At 47.1% G+C, this 24,532-nt stretch overlaps 1 protein-coding gene across 1 annotated transcript in view; it reads left to right on the top strand.

The window, feature by feature from the left end:
- The window catches only part of NIBAN2 (niban apoptosis regulator 2), a 96,618-nt gene that overhangs the window by 32,456 nt on the left and 39,630 nt on the right, over positions 1-24,532 (top strand). The window contains exon 2 of the mRNA XM_006271264.4: positions 13,276-13,406. Within this exon, the coding sequence (XP_006271326.3) occupies positions 13,276-13,406 (131 nt within the window). The remainder of the gene's footprint in view (positions 1-13,275; positions 13,407-24,532) is intronic.

The raw sequence follows: 24,532 nt of genomic DNA, 5'->3' as shown, positions 1-24,532 counted from the left end.
AAAGAACTGCTTGGATGTTTTTGGGCCCTGAGAAGATCTTAAATCTGACTATTCTACTAATGGTGCTGTGGAATGCTAGGAAGTTAAAGTTTTTAGCTTGAGTACGTAGAGATTTGAGCATTCATTGCATCTCCTTAGGATGTGAAGGGAACTTCAGAAACCTCCCACAGGGGTTTTTTTTGTCCACCTAATAAATTGCCAAAGGAATTATTTGGGTTTCCTAGCTCCTTTACTGGCTTCCGAGCCAGGAAAAAATGTTTCAGTTCTTTATAACAAAGAATAACCATTGAATGTTTGGTACCTGTGCAAGTAATTGATTTTGTATTTCCATTCGCTGAAGACCTAGTAAATGGTCATTAATTGAAAAGTAAGTAAACTGACTTGATTGCCAGGGAAGTAGATGATCCCCTCCCCCCCCAGCAGTGAACAAAAAGAATGAAAATTCAACATGATCCCCTTGATTTTAGTCTGTCATCAATATTTTCCAAGCTTTGTTAAAGGAAGATGATAAGGGGTGTGTGTGTATATGAGTGTGCTCAGACTTGCAACAGAAAAGGTAGCCGACACTAATAATGAATCAATTTTTAATTTTTTTGCAATAGAGGATGCCAGAGTAGATGTGTGTGCTGCTGTTCTCAGTCGCTATTTCCTCCTCCTCTTCCTCCTTTCCCATGCAAAATAGGCTTCCTCATTTGTAGTCCAAATTCAAAACAACTTTTCCTTGGCCTTCAACCCAGACCTTCCATAATCCTACGCTATCTCTTGCCTGTCTGAATTGTCTGGCTTTAGCTGCCTGATGTAAAAATAGACCCCATCTCATAACCTAGCGGCCAACTTGGCATCGTAACAATAACAATGGGAACAAAAGGCCTGACTGAGAAGAAGCTGGGAATTCAAGCTGGGCCCAAAACCTGTACATCCCCAAGTATTTCACATCTCTGAGTGGTTTTGGCCATAGCTGTGAGCTCACCCTGGTGGCTTCTGGTTCCCATTGGGGTGGGGCTAGGATTCCCGAAAAGCATCTGACCTCACAAACTCATCTGCTGCTTTGAGCCACAGTCTTGTGAGAACCACCCCTTGGAATGATTCGAGAGCCGTTGATCCAACCTTAGCTCAAACTCTGAACCTTGGCTTAATTTGGCTCTATAGGTTACATCCCCGGGGGTGTTACTCTGAAACATGGGATGAGAGCAAGTCACCAAGGAAGGACTGGTTTGTCTCGGAGGTGAGACTCTCAATATCCCCCAGTCTGTGGTGGGGATGGAGGTGCGTGGGGCTTGGAGAGCCAGTTCAGCCCCCTGTCTCCCTGCAGTGGCCTTACTCCCTTTGCAACCTAAAGGACCATGGCAAACCATCAAGAAGAGGAAGGAGCTCGCATTCAATCCCAGTCTACTGCACCTACCCTGAATATTCAGGACCAGGGTTTACCCATGTATCAGGCGCCTACTTTTTACTAGACAACCATACTGATAATGGGTGTAAAGCTGACAGCAGCTATTCCGTTTCACACTGTTCATACATCCTGGGCCCTTGACCCCAGCTGGTCACCATGCAGTTGCCCAGTGTGCACTGCCTTAATGTCAAGCACTGTCGGTATGTCGCAGTCTTTCTGGAGTTGCTTATCTGTTTGCATCCCATTGTCAGGCCAAGGAACATCATCATTTTCTCTGTAACGTTCACCGTGGCCCCAGTCTATGTAAATAAGGGGCTTGCTTGCCCTTTACATATAAACCAAGGCGGTGCTTTCCCTCACTAACTATTCTGTGACTGTTCCCAGAGTATAATTTTGGAGGGGCTATAATTGGAGCTGAAATGGAAGATTCATTTGTCTGGCTCTTATTTTTTTTTAAAACAACATGCATTGCAGAGGCCAGCGTTTGTTTTGTCTGGCTTATTGCTCCCAAGACACTGCTGGCTTCCTTGATGAGGATGCAGATACAGCGTTCTTTTGCTCTGCGGAGTCCAGGGAGGGATTGAAAGGTTTATGGGCAAATTTAAATCTCTCTCTCCAGGGCAAAAATTGAACAAGATGAATTCAAAACAAAGGGCCCACCTGCCAGAGGAAACCTTTGTGAATCACACCAAAGGGCCGTCTTTTTGAGGGGAAGCCTCTTGTGCCAACATCTGTGGAATCCATTAATGCTTCAGGATCAGCTTTTATAGCACAATCAGGACTGATTTGTAAAGGATCCTGAATATGGAATGAAGTAGACAGCATAGTGCTAAAGGCATGAACTGACCCACTGTTGGAGGCAGTGTTTCAAACTTGTTGGAACAGATGGATCTTTTCTATCGACTCCCTTTATCCAACTCAACTTCACCATCTGTATGGGGCTTGCAAGGCTATTTCCTACAACGTGTTCTCAAGCGCTTTGTCAGAACTACTCTTCCGTGACTCAAGCAAAGGGATTTCCTTTTGGATCTTCAGAATTCCAGTGCCATAAACTCATTCATTGTCCATCGGCTACGTGGATGTCCAGGAATGAATGCTTGGACACACTGGAATCAGTTAGCAGAGGTTTCACTAACCAGTCACGAAACCTTTTTTTAGATATATGTTCCAATGGACTTTGAAATTCTAGTTCCTTTCATAGGTGGGGGTAGACAGCAAAGGACTGCTTTAGAAAAGCGCTGTCCTTTTCTAATAGCAAATGGACTAATTCTTAGACTTGGAGCTGGTTATTGTCCTGTCTTCCAAAAATGTTTGACCAATGAGTTTAGATGTGAGATGGTATCTTGCTGGTTGAACTATTGCTCACCATCTTGTGAAGTATGACTTCCACCACTTCCTCATGCAGTTTAAATTAAACTCTGAATCTTACTTGTTATCCTAACTCTCCTCTGACTTTAGAGGCAGAATTCCCAATCCAACTGCATGGTGTTGCATCCAAGTTTTCTCCTTCGCAGTGCTGTGATCTAAAACCATTTTTTCTCCCTTTCCACAAATCATCACTCAATTAACTCGGTCCATGGAGAGCGACATCTGTCAGTGAAGCAGCTGGGGAAGTGAAAGCATAACAGTGAGGGCTTGCCACCTGCTCCTTGTTTGCATGTGTGTCCCCTGCTTGGCACACAAAGGGGCAGCCAACTGCTTCACGATTAGTGGGTCTCTTATTGCTGGCAGTTAACAGAATGCCCAATAATTGCTCTGAAGCCAGCCTTTTGCAAGGTCACTCAGTTTGAGTTGGCTGAAAATTATATAACATGTTCTTGCAGGAAACATCAATAAATATTTATTTAAATTTTCCCATGATTTTTTTTTTCCTTTTTAGAAATATGTAAGCTCTGGATGGAAACTCTTATCTTGGTCAAAAGCCAATTTTGCATCCAAAAAATGTCTTTGATCCATTCAAGTGTTTGAGAACAGCTCAGTTTTGTTCCAACTGCCAAATTCAGGTGGCTCAATAACAGAGTAGCAGTGCTAACAATGGATTTGATTGCAGAGTGTTGCAGCCTTGTCGGTACTACCCAGCCCCTTAAGGAAGCTGCAAAAGAGCCCAAGCTTCTGGCTTTTTAAAAAGTCCAAGGGAGAGTCAGGTAGAAGTGGGCTGGCTTTTCTTCTCACTCTCAGTAATGCCAACTCATGAAAAAATCACGAGGCTTCTGATTTTCAAGTCAAATTAACTTTGACTCATGATCTCCTGATAGAGAGATTAAATCTTGGGATTTTTTCTTCTGGAGGGTGTAGAGAGCTCCAGACTAGTAAATCTGTGAGGGGAAGGGGCAGGGGGGGAGGGAAGGGGTGCAGGGAGCAGATGGAAGGGCCCATGGTGAGGGAGTGGGGCAGGGGCTGGGGTAAATGGGGCCTGGGGGCTGGGGCGAGTCATGCAAAAGAGCCACGTGCAGCTGTCTGTGTGTGTCTGCATGTTGGTGTGTCTGCCCGTCACTCCTGACCCACAGTACCCCTCGTCTTGCCAGGGTATGTCAAGGGGAGGGACCACCCCCCTCCCCGGGCTTCAAACCCTCGACACATACCCACAGGCTCCCCCTGCCCCTCCAACAACACTTCAAAAATAGCATCTCATAATTTACTTTCCAAATCTCTTGTTTTTTAAGAGTTTGTCTCGTGATTTTTGCCATGGTGGGGTTGGCAATACTGCAGTCTCATGCATAAATGACATCCAGTGCTGTTCATGGACTCTCTTGGGTGTGCATCTTGGCAGGTGCTCAAGGCTGCACAAAACCAGCTGTGCTACCTAATTTCTGGGCTTGGTTTGTGCTGAATGGGAGTGAGTAGGTGGTGCATAGTTCTGGGTGGTGATTGCAGGCTTGGCTTGGAGCCATCATAGAAGTGGTTTCAGTGCACTGACTTTGGGAGAACTGGGCACAGATTCTTTTGCATCCCAGACCAGGAAACTTTGAGCTCTCTGGTCATTGGTTGAGCGTGGGGCGTGTTTTCTCAAGGGAAGTGTGTGTGACCAAAGAAGGTGGCTCTGACAGCAGTGGCCATCACAAATGATACTTGAAGGGATATATCAGTAGAGCTGGGGATCGTGGGGGAGATCATATAACTTGCTTAGTATTTGCACTAAACCTGCTGACTAGCAAAACTCTGCTGCCTTTCAAGCATCATCGGTTACTCTTATCAAGCTAACAATACTGGGGCCTTAATGCTGAATTTGCAAACCTGGGACTTGGCCCTTACCACCACGATACAAGAAGGCAGGCAGCCTTAGGCCTGTGTCTGGCATTGCACTGACGGCTTTATGGATGGCAGAGATCAAGATGGTAGCACTCTCCTTTGGCTGATACTTGCTGTCTCTATCGAACACTTGCTTTCTGTCCTAGCAGAGTGCAGCAGCAGTGATTCCCTATTGCTTTACATCGGTGTGATATGTGTCCTACTGTCATGACCAGAGAATAGTTATTTGTCTTTGTTCTGTTTGGCTCTGTACGTCAACCATCCCTCTCTACTAGCCACGCCACCAGAGCTGACCATGGCACGCCAGATGGTTGCATACGCATAGTTCAGTGGCAGTGGGATTTCTTTCTCAAATATAAATATGCGTCTCGATGTTGCAGTTCTGCTGTAAACAATTTTCAACCGTCAGAAGTTTGAAAATTGGAGCGAGGCCGTCTCTCTTACAGTTCCCATGTGGCCTCACTGCTACATGGTATAGTCACACTGATTTGTTTTCTCCCTGTTGCCAGAAGGTTGGTTCTCCTAGTTGCGTGGGCCCTTGACACATCAGCAAAGGGGAAAAATGAATTTTAAATAGGAAAAATGTGACTATAAGCCACATCAGCTAGCCGGGAAGCCAAGGAAAGGCCAAAAGCCATCCTGAACTGTTTGTATAGTGACTAAATGCCACACTGATGCTGTCCCATGAATGCAAGAAAGAGCAGGACCCAGGGGGTTTCTAAACACTAAGCAGACTTTGCACTGATCCCTCTGCGTTGATTGGGAGTCTGTGCTGAGGTTGTGGGGTTGCACAAAGGTGTTCCTGACACATTTTTAGACTACCATGAACTAGATTCCTTGCATGTCTGTCTTCCCATTGCTTCCCTGAGAAATGTGGAAGTGCTGTGTGTGGAGGAGAGGACCAATCTTACTCACACGTTTGGCAGGGTAAGGGCAGGGGCCCTAGTTAGCTTTTGCATCCCATGTAGAGCCTCCCTCTCTCTGTGGGTGGAGTCAATCCAGATTCATCTTGACCACTGCAGCTGGGTTCAGCAGACAGCCCTTCGTCTGTCTGTATGTTATCTGCTAGGGAGTCTTGCTGAATGTTTCCCTACCAGGTGCCTGTCCTCCCAGCAAGATGGAGAGCAAATCCCATAGGGGAGAGCAGTATGCAGAATTTGCAGATGTTGCATGGATGAGTGAGGTTGGGGGTTGCAGACGTCAGACTTCTGGCAAGGGCAATGAGAAAGCAGTCGTGTGCAAACTTGTTTCTGCCCAAGGGTGGGAAGCATGTGGGTATAAAGTTTGCTGCTGCCTAGGGCTGACCCTGGAAGTCTGGCTAATTAAGCAGCCTTAAATCTCTTAAATCCTCATGATGAGTTTGTCTGCAGTGCTCTGCTGTATCCTTGCTGCAGATAGGCATCCTAGCCAATCTGGTTTTTTCCTTTGCCTCCAGTGAGTGTCTCTTTGTATGTGGAAATGATCCTCTGCAAGGGCCCTGTCTGTGCAATCAACTTTATTGAGCTGCCTGAATCTATACATTAATTGCGTGTTCTTTCCAAACCACAGCCACGCGCCATTCCTGGTCAAGGGCTTTTCAAGTGTTCTGGTGCTGGTGATGAAAGAATAGAGGGACACTTGCCTATACTTCTGTGCAGTTGAAATGGGAGAGAAAAAGAAAGTCCTGGTTTAAAGTAGGGCTTCTCTTGGCTCTTCTGGAGTATCTGCAACTGCAGCTAGAAGAACTTCCAGCTGGCTCAAACGGTGGTTGGTTTTATCTTGGATGGCAGCACCCAGGTTACAAGCAGCTTCCTTGCTGTTCATGGTCTGACTGCCAGCCACAGAGCTGTGGGAAGGAAGAGGACTTTTTCTTCTCTTGCTTGGAGCCTGAGGTACCTCCCTGTTTTCTGGAGCTGGGGAGGGAAGACTCAAACTGTGAATTCAGTGTTGATATGCATTGAATTACAGTAGCCCTTGGAGGCCTTAATCAAGTCTGCATGCAGCACAGTGCAGCTCTGTACTGTGATGTAAGCTTTGCTCCAAGGAATGATCAAATTTAGCTTCACTAGAGAAAAAACTAGCACAACTCTGCTTCATTTCCCATCTCGGCCACAAAATGGGCCTCTGGCAGAGCTGGGACTTTGAACTCAAGTCTCCCAGATCCCAATCCGGTGCTATAATTGCAAAACCACCTGGACTTAAGGGGAAGAGGATTCATTCCATTCTCCCTTTCTTACTTCTTGTGAAGATGACACCCCATCTCTGTACTGCTGCCTCCTTTCCCATTGGGAGAAAGGAGTACAGGGGAAGGTGGGTGCTGTTGGTGGTTGTGATGGTCAAGCAGTCTTCCACTGTGGTGGATCCCACATGATTTCTTTAGAACTGAGCTGAACAGAGTTTACTGGAGGGACAGTTGTCTGGTTGAGCCCAGTTCTAACACTAAAAATCCCAGCTGGACTAAGCTGAGGATCTTCCACTGGGGCTTTGCACCAGTCAGATCCTCAGTGAGCTGGAGGGCAACAGAAGTGTCCCACATCTGAGCTGTTCACAGTGGGGCAGCTTTCTAACTCCTTGTGTCTGGAGTCTTCTGTCCAGACTGAGTCCCAAGACAGCCTTGCTTTGTTTGGAGTACCTCTTCCCTGTGCTGCGCCTGTTCACTGCCCTCACGGGTCTGCAGATGTCAGGAGGGTGGCTTGTCCAGGTGACTCATCCATCTGTCTTGGCCTTCCCAAAGACTAGGACCAGAACCAGCTCTGTGCTTCACCCGTAGTGCTTCCCTTCCCTCCTAACATCCACTGCAAGCTTTTTCTACCACGCTGTCCTGTGCACGGCTCACCCCCAGACCATCCTCCAGCTTCTCCCCCTGCAGTGGAGCCGGGCAGGGCACCCTGCCTGGGGCGTGTGCTCTCTGCATAGAGGTTGGAGTCTTGTTTGCTAAGCTGGCTGTGAGAACCTTTCCTCTGATTCCATGACAGCTGTTTGCCTCAAAGTCTTTTCCTTTTGAAGAGCCCCTGAGAAATGAGGCTAGCTCTTATCTAGCAGACACCTTCTGCTTTAGAAGCACCCACACTAGCAAACTGACGGTCTCTGTCATCACCTTTTTGTTCCACACCTGCAGGAAAACACTGCTTGGCTAGGGCCCAGGTGTTCCCAGGCACCTGCCCTAACACTAGCCATCAACTCCCCATCAGGAATAGCTCCATGTAGATGAGCAGTCCTCCTACAGGTGAGGATCCTGGGAGAGGCTGGGGTGGCTTGATCCTGATATGGAGAGACACCTGGAGCTGGATTGTGGTTGAAAAAGCAACCGCCTAGCTCAGGGGTGGGCAAAAATGCGGCCCGGGGGCCAGATGTGGCCCACCAGGCCCTTCTATCCGGCCCGCGGGGCCCCTAAAAAATTAAGAAATTAATATTTATCTGCCCTGGGCTGCCTGTCATGCAGCCCTCGATGGCTTGCCAAAACTCAGTAAGTGGCCCTCTGCCCAAAATAATTGCCCACCCCTGGCCTAGCTGGATGGGGTATACTGATGTCATGTGCTGCAGCAAGAGCATTCGGACTATTAGCGAGGCATGTTAGCTGGAAAGGTGGAGAGGAGGAGCCCCTGTACAGTGGACTTTGCCTTCCTTCCACACCCTTATGTCATCTGTCTTCTGGAAACTTGCATCACCCTTGGTGGCAGCCTCGGGGAAGGCTCTTGTGTTCATGAACCAGCCTGCATGCTCAGTTAGGTCTGTGCTTTCAGTGTAAGGAAGCAGCGAGACAGGACCTTATCCAATGCATTTAAAAGGGACAAGGGAATTACAAGTTCTCCCAAACATTTTCCATCCTATTTCTGTCACTGAAAGAACCTCAGGGAAAGTGCAGCCCTCTCTCCTGGGCAAGCTGCAAGATCACACTCCAGCTAGGAAATGCCTTCACAGCAAGCTTTGCGTGCAACCTCATTCCACTTCTGTATTGGTTTCACTTGCCTTGTTTAAAGGCTGTTACTTTACAACCCCATGGCACTTTCTATATGCAGAACTTGAAGACTTAATGAGAGCATTACTACACAAAGCCTTATCTGGGGTAGGTGAATCTTGGCATCTGCTGCTTCCTCTGTAGAATGAGTCACAGAGGAAGTGATTCGCCTGAGGTTACATACCAGTGCAAGAGCTGGGGAGAAGGTCGTCTGCAGGCTTTGGTTATACCCTAACAAGGCTGTTCTTCTCCCCGAACTCTGGCAACATGTCACTCTGCTAGTAACATATGCTATGCAATGTACAGGATGTGCAATATGGGCATGCTAACATTGTTGGAACAATCTGAACATCAGGAATTTCCTGCCTCTCAAGTGGAATCTGAGGCATTTGATGTTTAAATGCTGAACAAAGACCGTGTAACCCATAATCAACCCCCTTTAGGGTGTGGTGTGCTCCAAGAAGGGTGGGAATTGTAATCCTGCTGGGCTGGACTCTAAAGTGGCAACACAATGGTAGTCAGATGATTAAATCTGAGAGGTGAGGGAGGGGAAGCAAGGCGCAGAAGGGGGAACAGGCTGCCTAGGCTCACGTGACAGGCAAGTGGTAGAGCCAGGAATAGAACCCAGGTCTCGTGATTTGAGGTTCAGGGGATGAGGCTACCTGTGCCATGGCATTCGTGCTGGAGCCAAAGGGGCCTTCCCTTTATATGCACCCTATATACTGTCCAGGGACCAGAATAGCTGGAAGCAAATGGTTGCATCTCTTTGGAGAGTCTGTGATTAGCAGCTCCTGGAGGGGGTATGTATTAAAACAGCCTCATTTTGCACAGCTGGCTGCTGAACACGTTGCAGTTTCTCAGGAGAAAGATTGTGCCCTATGCACAGGAAATGGATGCTGGTCCTCAACGGGCTGTTTTGTGAATGGTATAGGGAAATCTGTATGCTAGTGCTTCTGCATGGACTTGTCCATCCTGAACCTGGTGCTTGGGCAGGGATCACATCCACCCTAGTTGGGCACATTGGCTGCCTATATATGTGCTCAGGGGTTGTGGGGGAGGAGGGGCATTTTAATTAGAGTGGCTCCCAGACGGATACTGTAATTTAAACCCTTCACCATCACGTGTATTAAGCCCCTGCACATTTAAAAATGACTGCAGGATGCTTTATCTAAACCTCATTTGACGAGGTTTAGATAAAGTGCCCCTTGGCCATTTTAAAACTCGCAGGGGCTTAATACGTGTGATGCTGCGGCGACACTGGAGTCTTCTAATTAAAACAGAGAACAGACTCGATTAATTGAGTCCGCTCCCATGCTTTCTAATTAGAATGCCAACATGCATGTGCATGGGCAGTTTAAGTGTGTATTAAGCACAGGGAGGGTGGGGAGGGACCAACAACATCCAAAGTCTCTAACTTCAACAGGGACATGACGGGGTCCTAATGTGGACTGTGCCTGGGATTTTTCAAATGAGCCAAGGGGGGTTTGTTACTCAAATCTCACTGAGTTCCTTCAGGCCACACTGACAAATCCCTTCCTAGAAACACTGACTAATAGTGATAGCTGATGACGAGCGGGGAGACTCTGTTACGTGTCTTCCGTAAATGAGCTGCTGACATCTGCTGAACTGCCAAATTTAGAGAAGGGACAAAAAGTGCAATAGGTGCCTTGGCTGAGAGACATCATTAGTGCATTCAGACCCTGCCTTCAAGTCCATGAGAGATTTTTTTTCTCTCTCTAGGTCTCCAGTTAAACACAGTGCCTGCTTTCTTCTGGTCCAACACTGAGTGGTGGGACACTAGGGACAAACTTGATATGGACCCTGTACTTACCAGGAATAAACGCAGCCAAGGTCTAATGTTCAGTTTCATTTTGCAACATCAGAGCCATAATGATAGTGTCTGCCGTTCCTTTTCCCTGGCAGAAGCCCTTATCATAGAAAAATAGGTTTGGAAGGGATGTCAGAGGGTCATCAACTCCAACCCCCTTGCTCAAGGCAGGATCACTGCTGTTTTGCACTTTAAAAAACTTCTAATACCTAGAGAGATTGTGAAATCCCTGTAAATCTGCTTCAGAGCTTAATCACCCTCCAAGTTAGAATGCCCTTCATAATATCTAACCTCATCTCCCTTGCTGCAGTTTAAGGCCATTACTTCATGTCTGTGGACATAGAACGAGAAGGTGATGGCAGATCCAGGAAAGCTTAATTTGCATGAATAAGTGCAACTTCCATGGCAGAGACCTTAGTCACTGGTGGGGGGGGGGGGCAACAGATGGCTATTATGAGAATCCTGGAAAGGCAGGAAGCTTACCATGGTTCCTCTGTTTGGAAAGGAAGCACGGGATGTGTGACATCTAATGTAAGGTTAGCTGACAACAAATAAATGTGAATTAGGGGGAGGTGTTTCCTTTAATAAAAGGAGCATTGGTGTAGCTGAGAATTGGGCCCAATGGGCACGTCTACACGTTCATTAATGCGCACTAGTTACTTTGCATTTAGTTAAGTACTTGCTTAATGAAATACTAACTAAATGTGCAGTAATTACAGTTTGCGCTGGGTGCATGGTTTTTTTAGTGACGCTTACTACGCAGTAGCTTAATACTACTGTGCAGTAGCATATTAGCACGGTTTTCACCCAGCACACTGCTGCACAGTGTTATTAGGCTGTTGCGCATTAAGTGTCTTGTGTAGACCTGCCTGGTATATTCAAGATTAATGGCACTGGCATGCTAGAAAATAATGTTCTTGCTGGTAGAACCTGCTTCTAGGGGTGTTCTGGTGCCAGAGGATGTGAGTGTGTTGCAGACCTGACTACAGAGATTGTGTGCACGTGTGTATGTGTTAACTATTTAGTTTGTGGTGTTGGCCAAGGCAATAGCTGGCCCCCTGGCACTTTGAACTATGTGGTGTTCTTTAAAGAAGATTAAGGTAGTGTGTGTTTCTCCCTGTGTAATTCTAACAAGAGATAGGCAAAAGCAGGTGTGTGGTTCTCCCTGGCCAAATATACCGTAACATCCCTGGGGCCAACAGATACTTGACAGTTGGTATCAGGTGGCCTCTTAGGATTGTCTGAAACTTCATGATTATGTCAGGGATATAATGCGGATTTCTGTGCTCTAAGAGCAGAAACCCTGCCAAGAGAGCCCATGAGAAATATTGCATTCCTACCAAGGTGGGACCTAGGAGACCCAGCTGAGTGCAGTGCTTGTGTGTTAACAGACTGATTCCTTGATAGGAGAGATCCTTTGGTTCACTGCTCCCACGTGTGATGTGTCAAGTGCCCAGTGACTTTCTCCCTTGCCTGAGGAACATCCATGACTTTGTAACGTGAAAGACCATTAGAGTTTGTACCAGCAAATCTCTAGTTGAATCAAAGCTTCTGCAGCCAGTTATAGGAGCCTCTGCCGCATTCTCCTGTTCTGTATGTTGGCTTCTGACTCACTGCAGGGTCGGCTGCATGCTGGCTGGCTCCATCTTCTGGCAGTGGGCACTGGCATTGCTGGCACTGGGGACAGGGAATACATTTCAAGTGGCACTGCCCCCATGCTGGCCCTCACAGCTATGTTCCAGTTGCTTCACGTGTGCCCGTGACAGATTTGCATACATAGCAGGGGCAGGTGGAAGTGTGACTCACCTGACCTGTGGCTGCTTGATTCAACATTACATGCTCTGCGCTTGCCCCGCCCAACAGGTAGCAGGTAGTGGTTAGAACTGTCCCACACTGTCACCGGCAAGGGCTGGGTCCAGGGCCAGCCTGGGAACATACCGACAAAATATGTTGGGAATCTCTGCCCCTCCCTTATAATGAGATGGATCCCTGTGGCAGGGAGGCCCTTATGGGCAGCACGTGAATAACATTTTGGTTTGCACTGCAGCTGCTGCTCATGGGTACTGTATAGGATAGTGAAGACTGGAGAAGTTACAAGTTGCCTCCCTTCAGATTGCTTCTTCCAGCCCTTCTAGGAAGGGGCTTGGAGACAACAATGTGAAGGTGATGGGATTCAGCTTGGGGATTCAACTACCGGGATGTGGAGGTGGTGGGATTCCCAACGATCATTGCCCTAGGTGAGCTGGTCATGGCGTGGAACAAAAGACCCATCTCTCGCCAGGCAAAATGAAATGACTCTTATCTGGCACGGGGATCTCTAGATTAGAAATGCCTGCAGAAAAGTAAATTGCAATTCATTGCCATTTAGGACCCTGCATTGTCCTAGCCCAGGCATACAGGACTTCTGCATAGGCCTAGCTTTCTTAAGCTCTGTAGACGGTGCAGTCAAATCAACAAGGCTCTACCATGGTGAGTGGGAGTTGGTTTTGCTAATTGGTGCCTAGTATGAGAGATGAAATGAGCAAAACTCCTACTGGAAAAAGAAACACACATACACAGTTTGTTTAATAACCCGTAGTTCATCCTAGCAATATGATTCCAGTAACCAAACTGATGGCCAGTGACTCGTGAAGAGTCAATGCTGCCAAACTGGTAGGGGTGCTTTTAGCGGGTTGAAATTCCTTCACAGCTGCAGGAAATGAGACATCTGCTTATTAATCTCCCACACTAATGCTTGGATAGCTGGCTGGAGGAGTACGCCAAGCAGGTGGGGGATGGGGCTTCGATCATCCATGCTTGGAGGTCCCTGGATCTGTTCTTCTCAAGTTTGTGCTCTCTGATTAAACTTGATTTTTCTTTCCCTTTCAGAGAAAACAGCGAAGGTGCTAGGAGAATTCTGCCAGTTTTACAAAGACCAGTACGGAGTCGCGCTCTTCAACAGCGTCCGCTATGAAATCGAAGGCAATGGAGGGCCGCAGTCCCAGCTGCTCCACCGGAAGGTAGGGCTGCACCTCCTCAATAGCATTGGTTTGTCCTGGGATCCTTAGCTGATCTGTGCTCTTGTCCAAACACTGGGCTTGCATTACTGCAGACCCTCAAATGTAGGGATGAAGGTAGCCTGTAAAGCTGAACTAGGTCTGGAGTCCAAGGATGTTCAGTTCCAGGAGCTTTGCATAGGTCTAGATCTATTTTTGAGGCAGAGATTGTAATATGGGGTAGGAGGGCAAAGCCACTAGGTCTGTGTATTGTCACTGACTGACTTGAAGGTAACCAGGACTTCAGGAACAATCCATTTATCAAGTGCAAAGCTAGAGAACTAGCTAGAGAACTAGGAATCCAGTGTAAGACTAGGGAGACATGGATGGGGGAATAAAAGCTGGAGAGGAAAACTTTCCCTCCATGGTAAGGAAAAGAGACCAGCAGGGAAGCTCACCCTTCATAAAGCCTGTGCCTTCCCCCAAAGGCTTTACAGTCCAAGCGAAGGAGCAGAGCTTGAAACCCACTTGTCTGCCTGCAGGATGTGTGCAACTGGGGAAGCTGTCAGTCCAGCTGGGAACAGAGGAGGGTTTGGGGCTCTTTCTGGGAGAACCAAATATGCAGACTCCAGAGTCTGTGTGGCTATTCCAAGCAGAGTCTGTGTGACTTAATGACAGCTTTGAAATGTGATTCATTCATTCCTACATAGCCAGAATGGGAGGAAGCTGTCTCCCTGGAGAGCGGGACACAAAGCTTTGACACAATGCCTTCCTTGGCATCTGAATTCAGAGGCTGAAGAGCCCACATGGGTCTGAACTCTGTGGATGGAAGAATATGAGCACCTGCCTGAAGGGCCACTGAATAATGCTACTGGGAGGGAGCAATACATAGATAAAGCAGGCTTAGAGGAGAGAACTTCCTGCGCGTGCACATTGTGGTTTTGTTGGATTTACCTGTAGATGGGCTCCAATGCTGAGTGTCCAGGTGCATGCTTCCTGCAGCACTGGGGTATTGGGAAGACCTTGTATGCAGCAGGATTCAGAGATCTCCCACATCATGTCACAGTTACCATGAATATGCAGGGTTGGGGACGTGGCCCTGGCTAAGAGACTGTGGGAAGAAGAGAAAATATTGTTTCAGGGCCCATGCCAGTCTCTCACTAGGAGTTAGGAGAAGTTGGGATGTTTGCGATAATTTTGCCACAGTCTGCCTGCTATGGGTTTAGTAAATGTACCTCTGCATCCAGTTCTGCCCCCCTCAGAGGCAGGATACTGGACCAGATGACCTTGGATCAAACCCAGCCTAGCTATTTATCTGTTCAGAGCTGGTCTTTCCACCCATTCTCTCCTGCCCACTCCCTGAAAAACAGTCTGATAGGATCTGACTCTTCTTCTTCCCTTATATACTTCATTTCCCACTCTACACATCGTTCACGTGGCAGAGCCACGCTCCTGCTTTATTTTTGACACTTGCCAGGTCCTTATCCTGGGTGTGCAGGTGTGCTGCTCACATGAGGTCAGCAGTTGGTGGTGTATCAACACAGTCACATATTGGACTGTCCTTTAAGCCAGTCTCATGGAGTATGGCATTAAAGCGTCCAGCTCCATAGTGAATCCTGTTTAGTTTAATCCATAAATTGTGGGGGAGCTCATACTCAAGTGGATAAGGTGTTGGGTTGCTTATAAAGCACTTGAGGCGTATCTGACTGGAGATGCAGGAAAGGCAGGAGAGAAAAGGCTAGTTGCTTGAAGCAGGAAATTCAGAATGTTTCCCCTACTAGCTTTGAATTGTATCAATAAATCCATTAACTAAAGGGTTAAGTTGGTCATCTCTCAGTGCAATGTTAGCCTTCTTTTTCCAATAATGAGACAGTGGGTTAGGTAGATTTAGGCACAATCTGGGAATGCATTGCTGCAGCATTCAAATTGCTTCAGATGGGGGATTGGTTGATGGCTCTTCTGACTCCTGTCCTGCTCTGCGTAAACCCTAGCGTTGGCTTTTGTGGGGCATCTTTATTGCTTGCAGAAAAACCTTGCTGTGGCTGCCTTCTCATCCATACACAATGTCTGAGACATGGGATGTGTATTGTAGTGTCTGTGGTTACCAATTGTGGGGCCTCACAATAAACACAACTATTCCCTGTTCCCCGCCTCCTCCTTCCTTCTGAGAAGATGGATCACTGGTTCTGCGGAGGTTGCACAGATGGAGTAAGTGGTTAGCAGCTTTCAATCTCAGAGACTAGGGGCCCCATCTCTTATGCCTCATAAGTGACCATGAGAAAGGAGGTTGGGGAAGGGGGGATTCTCTAGCCTGTCTTGACATCCAGTGGTATTTATTACCCACGGATACTGGTGTCTTCCTCCTCCTTGGCTTTTGGCCAAGACACAACCTGAATGCTGTCTAAACCTCTGGGTAGGTTGATATTTTGTTTCCATGCCAGTGGGTATCTTTCAGTGGGAGAGGGAAGCACCTGGGTTTCAGTTCTTTACCAGTTCAGCAGTGCTGCTTATCCTGTTTGCAGCTCAGACGTGCCCTCGCTGCAGAAGAAGAGCATGTCAGCATCGACCATAAACAAAACCAGCGACAGGAAATCCCAAGCTGCATGGTCGGAAGCCGTTAGTTAGAAGAGAGGAGGGAGATTGCTCCTTTTTGGCCTATAATTAGCTTGGAACGGATTAGCTTTGATTTTTGTCGAGTGTTGGGAAGCAAGCATCCATGCTACACTTGTTGTCGCCTGACTCTCTATTCTTTTACTCTCAGGAAATAAAACAAACCCTCATATTAAGTGTTTAGACGTAGAGATTCATAAATGAAATCTCATTGGATAATACTATTTGATTATAGCGTTTAGTTCATACTTGCCAGATTTAATTAGCAGCAAGAACAGGCACCTCTTTCTTTTCCCTCTGTAAATTTAATTTACTGTTGCCCATGGGGAGTTCTCTAATGGTCAGAAACATAAAAAATGTGATCATCCCAGAAGTGGAAACACAGAAATGTGACTAAGGATGAGTAAGTATGAAGATATTGCACAACTGTGGAGGGAAGACATCAGAAAGGCTAAGGCACAGAATGAGTTACAGTTGGCAAGAGACGCACCAGACAATAAGAAAAGATTGTATAAATACACTGGGAGTAATAGAAGAGACATGGGGCCTTTGATTATTGGGAAAAGGGAGCAAATAGCAGAACAAAGGAAGCTGAAGTATTCAGTGCCTCTTTTTTTGTTTCAGCTTCCACGCAAATGTTGTAATTGGTGTGCGTGCATGTGCGTGTGTCTGCATGTGTGCATTTAACAAGGAAATAAAAGCCCAATCCAGAATGGGGGGGAAAACTCAGGCTTTAAGCAATATTTGGCTGTATTGAAGTTAGCAAGGCCTTCTCAGTGGTGTTCGTACAGAATGACCTGAAGGAATATCAGCACCATCAGCAGTATATCTTCAAGAACTTCTGAAGGGTGGAGGTGGTTGCAGATAACTTGAAAGGCAAACATAGTGCTTAGCTCTATAAGAGGGGAAAAATGGAGGGCCCAGGGCACTCCAGAGCAGTCGGCCTAACTTCAGTACTCAGAAGATACTAGAACAAACTATTAATTCATGTGTATGCAGTCAAAGGACAGTAAGTTAATAAGAAACAGCCAGGAGTAAATCTAATGTTATCCTTTGACAGGGTCTAGTTGGTAATAGGGAAGAAATAGATGCAATTAAGTCTTGACCTTTAAAAGGCTTTGGACACTGTCCCACATGGCATTCTCCATAAGTAGGGGAATACAGGGAGTTCATCTAGACCAGCAGAGTCAAACTGGTTTGCACCCCCTTCTCCGTCCTTCTCAGCTGGATCTGAAAAAGGTAGACAAACTTGAGAGAGTTCAGAGGAGAAAAATAAGAATGATGAGGCTTAGAAAATATGACTCATTTTGAAGATTGCAAGATTGGGTTTATTTCTTCTAGTCACGCAGACTGAGGGAGGTCCTACATCTTCAGAGATATAAGGCTGAAATAGAGGAAGGTGATCAATATTTCTGCATGGCTGTAGGGGATAGCATGGGAAGTAATGGGTTTAATTTACGCTGAGGAAATCTATGTTGGGTGTTAGAAATCTTTTCTAACTCATGAAGCAGTAAGGGGTAATAAAATTGTTTTGTGGGGTGTCTCACGGGTGGATTTTTTCCTGCTTCTCTGGATGTTCAACTAGTGCTCTTGGCTTTTGTTGTCTCAGAGTTGCAACATATAAGAGTCACGTTTTCTGCTCCAGACTGGAAAGAGCTTGAGTAGCCTCTATAGTTGCTTGTTTTTTCAGCTCTCCAGCTACTGCGTCTTCTTATCTCCTTCTTTTCCCTGGCCTATTCCTCCTAAATCCTTCTGTCTCTCTCTGCTCTTGTTACTTAGCTCTATAATTGAGTAATTTAGATAATTCTATAATGGCCTTGGAGGCACAATTTAATTGGAAAAGATTTTAAAAAGTGTTGGTCAGTCTTCCTCCATAGCCAAATGTAGACAGGTTTTCTTCTGCAGAGCTGTCTGTCTGTCCTGATAGGGTTAGACAGGTCAATAGATGAGCTTGACAGGTTGTACCTTTCCAGGTGAATACAGGGACATAGGAAGATACGCTTAATATAGAGCAGTAGCTTAAATGCATGCACAAACAGTTATGAATACAGCTACTGCCATAAAAGCAGGCCCTGAGATCTTGACTTTTGTTCCATGGAGTTCTATGGAGACTTTTGTTTTCTTCTCCTCCAAGAGCTGGATCTCAGGTGCAGTCTAGCTCTGGACCCTATGTGAATTAAATCGTTTGAATGCTCCATATCCATCACCCAACTGTTTGGCTTCATCCTTTCATGCCTTAAAGCGAGGCTTTCCGAGCATAAATGGCAGTTACTGGAGAGGAAGGGAGCTCAGCTATTATGCCAAGCAAATCCAGCATTCTCATGAGACAGGCTCCCTAGCAGTATCTACACTAATGCATTTCCCTAATGCTTCTGCCATGGCTGTGGCCAATGATGGGGATGGTGGTATAGACAAGGTTTCTTCACCATTACTTACTTATACTCTACATTTTTGGAACTCTCCAGGCCACAAAATATCACTATGTGCTTGTACCACATTGATCTTGGTACATATTTGAGTCCATAACAGTAGATGACCCTGATGACAGCTGCCACAGCCCTGTTCATGCTCTTGGTCCCACTGTTGAGATCCAAGGAGGAATCCTTGCAAAGTCTGGGTCAGGTTTTGCTCTTGTTTCCAGCTAATCCTGAAACTCCACTGAAGTCTTTGGAATTTTGCTAGTGAAATCAGCTGGGTGTCATGTCAGTGCACCATACTAAATGCACATTGCTGTAATGCAGTCATTTTTGATCTGTGGTCCACGGACCCCTGGGGGTCCACAGACTATGTCTAAGGGATCTGTGAAAGATGACTACGATCAGTCAAAAGTATATGAATACCCACACTGTCAATTCATAGGGGTCTGCAGCTCTTTTAAAAACATTTTAGGGGTCTGTCTGCAAATGAACAAAGGTTGAAAACCACTGCTCTGATGTACCCTGCTGGAGTGGAGGGCAGCCAACATACTTCAAACACTCTCAGGGAGGAGGAAAGTCTCACCGTGATCACTCAGAAGTTCCCATAACACTTTCCTTAATAGCAGGGGTTTGCCTCAATCCAGAATACAATATGCCAGACCTACGCATAAACTGCCTGGTATGTATAACTTTAGGACTCCATCACAGCATGGGTGTGCACTAGTGAGTGGTGTGGGTAAGTGTTAGTCCAGTCAATGGGTGTGTGAAGCAAAATAAACCAGGGATGAATGATGCCCCTGTGAAGAATGAAGCCCCAGTGTCCACAACAAGAGCTTTATTTCAACACTGGGTGTCTGATGGAGGCGCTGATGCATGGAGTACCTCTTAAAGGGCGCCTGTGTCATAAAACCCAGCCAGCCGCCAAGGAGTGTATGAGAAATGGGAGTGAGTCACTGAGGTCAGGGACACAGTGCCACTTTAAAGTGAGATTATATAAATAGAACATTCCACTGCTGAGCTGCTTCAGGAAATTCATTTTGTTCCTCATTGCTGCAGGGCCGTAGAACCTCCTGCAGCCTGGCTTGGCTTGGGGTAATTAGCAGGGATCGCTGGCTGGCCGGGACCAATTCTTGGCCTGATCCTGAGTGGTCCTGAGCATCTGTCCTCCCTAGCAATGCCAGGTGCAGGGAGATCAAACATATACATTCCTCTTCAGCCCTCCCAAGACTTGTAACAGGGCATGGTTAACTCCAGTCTAAGTACTGGCAGAGCACTGGAATAGGAGCTAAACGTTTGCAGCTTATGGACATTTTATGTAGCGATTGGTGTGTTTGCATGCTGACCTCCTTTGAAAATCTGACTGCTACTGGTGGGGAGGGGACCCATGGAAATGTGGCCTCCTGTGTTTTTGCATAGGTTTTCTTCTTCATACAAAAAACTTGCTGCTGTCACTCAGCTGGTGACTGCCTGATCCTGATGCAGCACTGCCAAGTGAGAGCTGGGAGCCATCCAGGAAGCAAGCAGCTCTGGGGCAGCAACAAGCTTCCATCCTTCCTGCGAGGCACCTGAAGGAGGAATTTGCCTTTCCCTGCTGTTTTGCTCAAAACCGGCCTTTGATGTCCATGTCTGGGCAGCCTGCCAGAACAATGGTATCCCGGCTAAGGAGGCCCTGTGGATTTAAGTGTCAGTAGCATACACCAAGGCCTTGCTGAATGGAAGTTGGGAGGAAGGGGGTGGAGGTTCAGAGCTTCTAAATTGCCTTTTAAGTATAGATTAAAGTCTGTCAAGGTCTCCTGAGATTCAGCCTTGGGTTTTGACCAGCAACTCCTTGATTGTTTCTTTGTGAGGACAGGAGAACCTAACAAGCAGACAGCATCTGCTTGAAACTCTACTTTGTCGAGAAAGGGTCAGGCATGTTTACCGAGTTACCAAGGTGGGGTAAGCTTTACCGAGTTACCAAACTTATTGCTGCAGTTGAAGAATATCGGCATGAGGATCTAGGGCACGAGTTGAGCAGTTCTGAGAGAGGAGCCCTTGGAGGAGCCAAGCCTTTGGGGGAGAAGGTGTGAGCTGATCTGTTGCTTCTGTTCATGAAGACAATCTTCAGGGAAAGTGTGGCCAGATTGTGCCTAGTGTGGCCTGTGTTTCCAGAGCAGACTGAGAAAAGAAAGCAGCATTGCAACATGTGCAGTCAACATGGGTGGGAGAATTGCAATTCAGGCTCTGAAGAAGGTTTAATCTGGCTACCTTTAAATACTATTTTAAAACTATGGCTACCAGCCCTTTCCTGGTCAAGGGCCATATCAACACGTTCTCAGGAGTGCATATGTAATGTAAAATAGAAGATTGCAACTAGCTTACTCTTAGATACGCAGCAACATGGGGACAGTACAGGTCCTGCCATATACTGATCTGCCCTGTTCCCACAAGCATTTTCCTCTGCTGAAGGTAGTGCTTAGCAAGCCAAGTCCTACAGCAGGGGTCGGCTGGGGTTGTGGTGCCCTGGTTCCTTCCCTGCCATGTGCCCTGAGTTGCACGTGCGGCCGCCGCCACCGAGCCAGTTCCCCGGGTGCCAGACCCTGGTGCAGCTGTTTGCAGCCTGCCTGCCACCTGCTGCAGCTGCCCAGAGCACGGGATAGCTGTGGCAGGCAGCTGGGAGGCTGTAAACAGCTGCGGCAAGGTCTGTGGAGCCCTGGCAGGTCCGTGGCTGCACGTGGACCTTGGGGTGCGCGGCGGGGAAGGCGCCTGGGGCAGCGCAACCCCGGCTGCTCCCCCACCATCTGCGCCGAGGTGCACGTGCACCCACCACAGCCACGGAGCCCAAATGGGGCTCCAGAGCTTGGTGCAGCTGTTTGCCGAGTCCTGGCCGCCTGCCACAGCCAGCCTGAGCTCGGGGTAGCTGCTGCCTGCCTCAGAGCCCAGGTTGCTTGCAGCAGGGCTCGCAGTCTCCCTGCTGTGAGCAGCCCCTGCTCTGTGGCCAGTGGCAGCTGCCAAGAGCCTAGGCTGGCTGTGGCATGCTGAGCAAAATAGTGTCATATGCCATGCTCAGGAATGCATGCCAGGGGTTGCCGACCCCTGTCCTACAGTGTCTTTGGGGCCTGCACCTTTAATAAAGATGACCAGGGCTGACCAGAGACTCCTAAATAAAAGGTGAGCTGACTGCCCTCTGCCCATGTCATGGTGAGTGGGGTGAAACAAATGGAGCACGAGCTTCTTCTAGCGCAGGTGTAAGTGCTGAACTACTGGTCATTCCTCTAGCCACCCAACAGAGCATCACACCATGCAACCGCAGTGAGATCGATCCTCTTTGGCAGTAGCAGTGGAACGGGGGACTTGAATTTCTGTTCTGCCTTAATCTTGGCTTCTGTCAAGAAAGCTAATCCACTTTTCTTTGCTGTTACCAGAGTCTGCCCATTGGGAATCCCAGTGGCACCTACCAAATCATGAGCTTTTATAGAAGACTATAAGGGTCATAGATCTTCCTCTGGTAATGGTGGTGTTGCTCAAAACTAGGCAAGGACCATCAAGAAATTTTTGGAAAAAATAATCTCTAGTTTGGAAACTTTAGAGTCTAAAGCAGATCAAACTGATGGATAAACATGGTGTTTTTTGCTGCGGTTTGTCCAGTTTAGTTGCTTGCTCTCTGCTCATAGAACTAATATCTCCTTGCTGTTTTCACACTCTCCCACAAAAGAGTTTCCCTCCTGGATGTGACCTTTCGTGTTCCCTTGCTACCTTTTTTTTTTGGTTTCACAACTGGCTGCCTCCGAGATGGGGAAGAGCTGGATTTTCAGGGAGGGTATTTTAGGATTACAGATTGTAAGAGCTAAAGTATGGGGAAAGGTCTTGGGGGTTCTCCGTGAGCCTACAAATTCAGGGTCTAGGTGTCCACCCAATTCACTGAAAGGCATCTCACCCTGGCTTTGCACAAAATGTTTTCCTTTCTGCTTGCATCGAGAGAGCTGCTGCTCCAAATGACCTGTGCTTAAAGCTTATTGCTCCTGAAATGAGAGTGGTTCTGGCTTTGTGGGTCTCAGTCAGCTGTTAGATTGTGTCAGGACTTTCAAAATCCTGCCAATGAGCTGTAAACCATTGACTGCAGGATATGGCAGGCCATTCACTGCATGATACATTGCCAAGAGTCAGAAATGAGCTGAGATACAGAGGGGCATCCATGTCCTGGTCTGTACTAGGACCTCCTGCTTAAATTCAACAGGGTTCATAGATTTTTATGCCTCTAACACGGCCATGTTATCTCTGAAGCATCAAGTCATAACCTGTTGATCAGAGCATGAGTCTGAAAGTCAGGGATTCCATCTTCTATTCCCATTTCTGCAATTTACTTAGTGTGACATGGAGCAAGCTGCTTTAGCAGTCTACAACTGGGAGATAGCACAGGGTACCTCCAGGTTGGGACACAGTTCTTTTGAGATCCTTGATGCTGCAAAGTACTTTTGGCCTCCTAAGCAATAGTGAATTCTTTGGACTGTTCTTGCAACGCTGTAAACAAACAAGGCTTTCCAGGTCTCATTACTAATATAAAACCAAAAAGAATGTGGGGTGTTCAGACCTTCCTCATCCCAAGCCCTCACACATGCTTCCTTATCCATCATCCACCCTCTAACAGCCAGTTTTCAGGGCTAACTCCTTCCCTTCCTTCTTCCTTTGTGTTAGGGTATATATGATCTCATATCCCAAATGTTCACGTGATATAGCCAAAGGGCAGTGCACCTGCCTCCTGGAATAAGCCTGTGGGCAGGACCATGTTTATCCAGAAGGAGTAGGTTGCGGGAATTTGTCAAAAGTATAAACCCAGGAGCCATTGGACAAGGTGTTGCGTGTACTTAAATGAGCTGCCCTACACCTGTATTCTGCTTAAAAGGCTTAGTACACATGAGCTGTGCGTAATTATGGTAAGCAAGAGCTGCAGGAGGGAGAACCTATTGCCTCCAGCTGCTTGTTAGCGTTGGTCTGCCAGTTGTTTTTTTACAGTTTAGCTTTGCAGCTGATCCTCTGCCTTCTAGAATGTAAACTCTCAAAGTACTTAATTGCCTTGCTGTCTCCCTGATGAGGGACAAATTTCTGGACCAACAGACTAGGCATAGAATAACTTGCATTTATCTTGAGACTTTGAGTCCTTGGGATCCCAAAGCTCTTAACCTATGCATGCACTTGAGGCTTCAGGAGAAGGGAACAGCAAAGAGGTGTTTGGCACTCTGAGTGGGGCCTCTTGGCCAAGAGGCCCAGCACCTTCTGGTACCAGTGATGGGATCTTAACTGACTGTACACACCAGGCAGGGCTAGTGGCTTCAACTACCAGGAGAGTGAGCTTCCCTAGATGTGAGCTCCTCAGGCCTAGGTACACAAGGAAGTTGAGTGGGATAGCTGCTCTGATCCAATTCTTGCAAGACAAGCCCTTAGTTGTCTTGCATCACAGCTTGCATCTCTGGGACTTTCACAGTTTTGAAAGAATCAGCAAGTGGGTCTATATGGGATGGTGGTGGCATTGTTGTAGCTGTTCTAGGTCCACAGCGAGTTGCCATCACATAATTAGTACATTGAACTGGGGTCTGTGTGTGTGAATAGCACATAGAGTTCAAGGGTATTGATTTACTGACCTCATATGGGCAATAACTTCTTGGAGCCCTAGTCTAAGGCAGTGTTCAGTAGGTGTTGACTGTGTAGCAGGGGTGGCCAATTATTTCAGCTGGAGGGCTGCTTAACAAGTTTTGGTGAGCTGTTAAGGGCCAAGGGTAGCCCTGCCCCTTGGCAGGTGCGCCGCCCCCTGGTCGCTATCTTGGTGACCAGGCGTCTCCACCATCCCTGCCTTTGCCACGAGAAGTCCCTTCCCTTGCTCCTGGAAGTATTCCTTTTGGGAAGATGGTTTGCCATCTTGGAAAAAACCCAAAAAACAAGTTATATATTATAAATCAAACATCTACAATAACATATTTGAATTTTATTTCAAAAAATATTTTTGTCCTGATTTGTGTGTTTGCATAGTGTGCGTGGAGATGATTACATAATAGCTCAAAATGAAGTCTGCCTTGTATATTATGGGGGTGGGGCATGAAGGGGTGAAGGGGGTATGGGTGCATGGGTAGGGGGTTTGTGGTGGTGCTG

Source organism: Alligator mississippiensis, chromosome 12, assembly GCF_030867095.1.
Source record: "Alligator mississippiensis isolate rAllMis1 chromosome 12, rAllMis1, whole genome shotgun sequence".
Classification (NCBI taxonomy): Eukaryota; Metazoa; Chordata; order Crocodylia; family Alligatoridae; genus Alligator; species Alligator mississippiensis.
The sequence above is the reverse complement of the archived record's forward strand: the minus strand, read 5'-3'. Positions and strand labels throughout refer to the sequence as shown.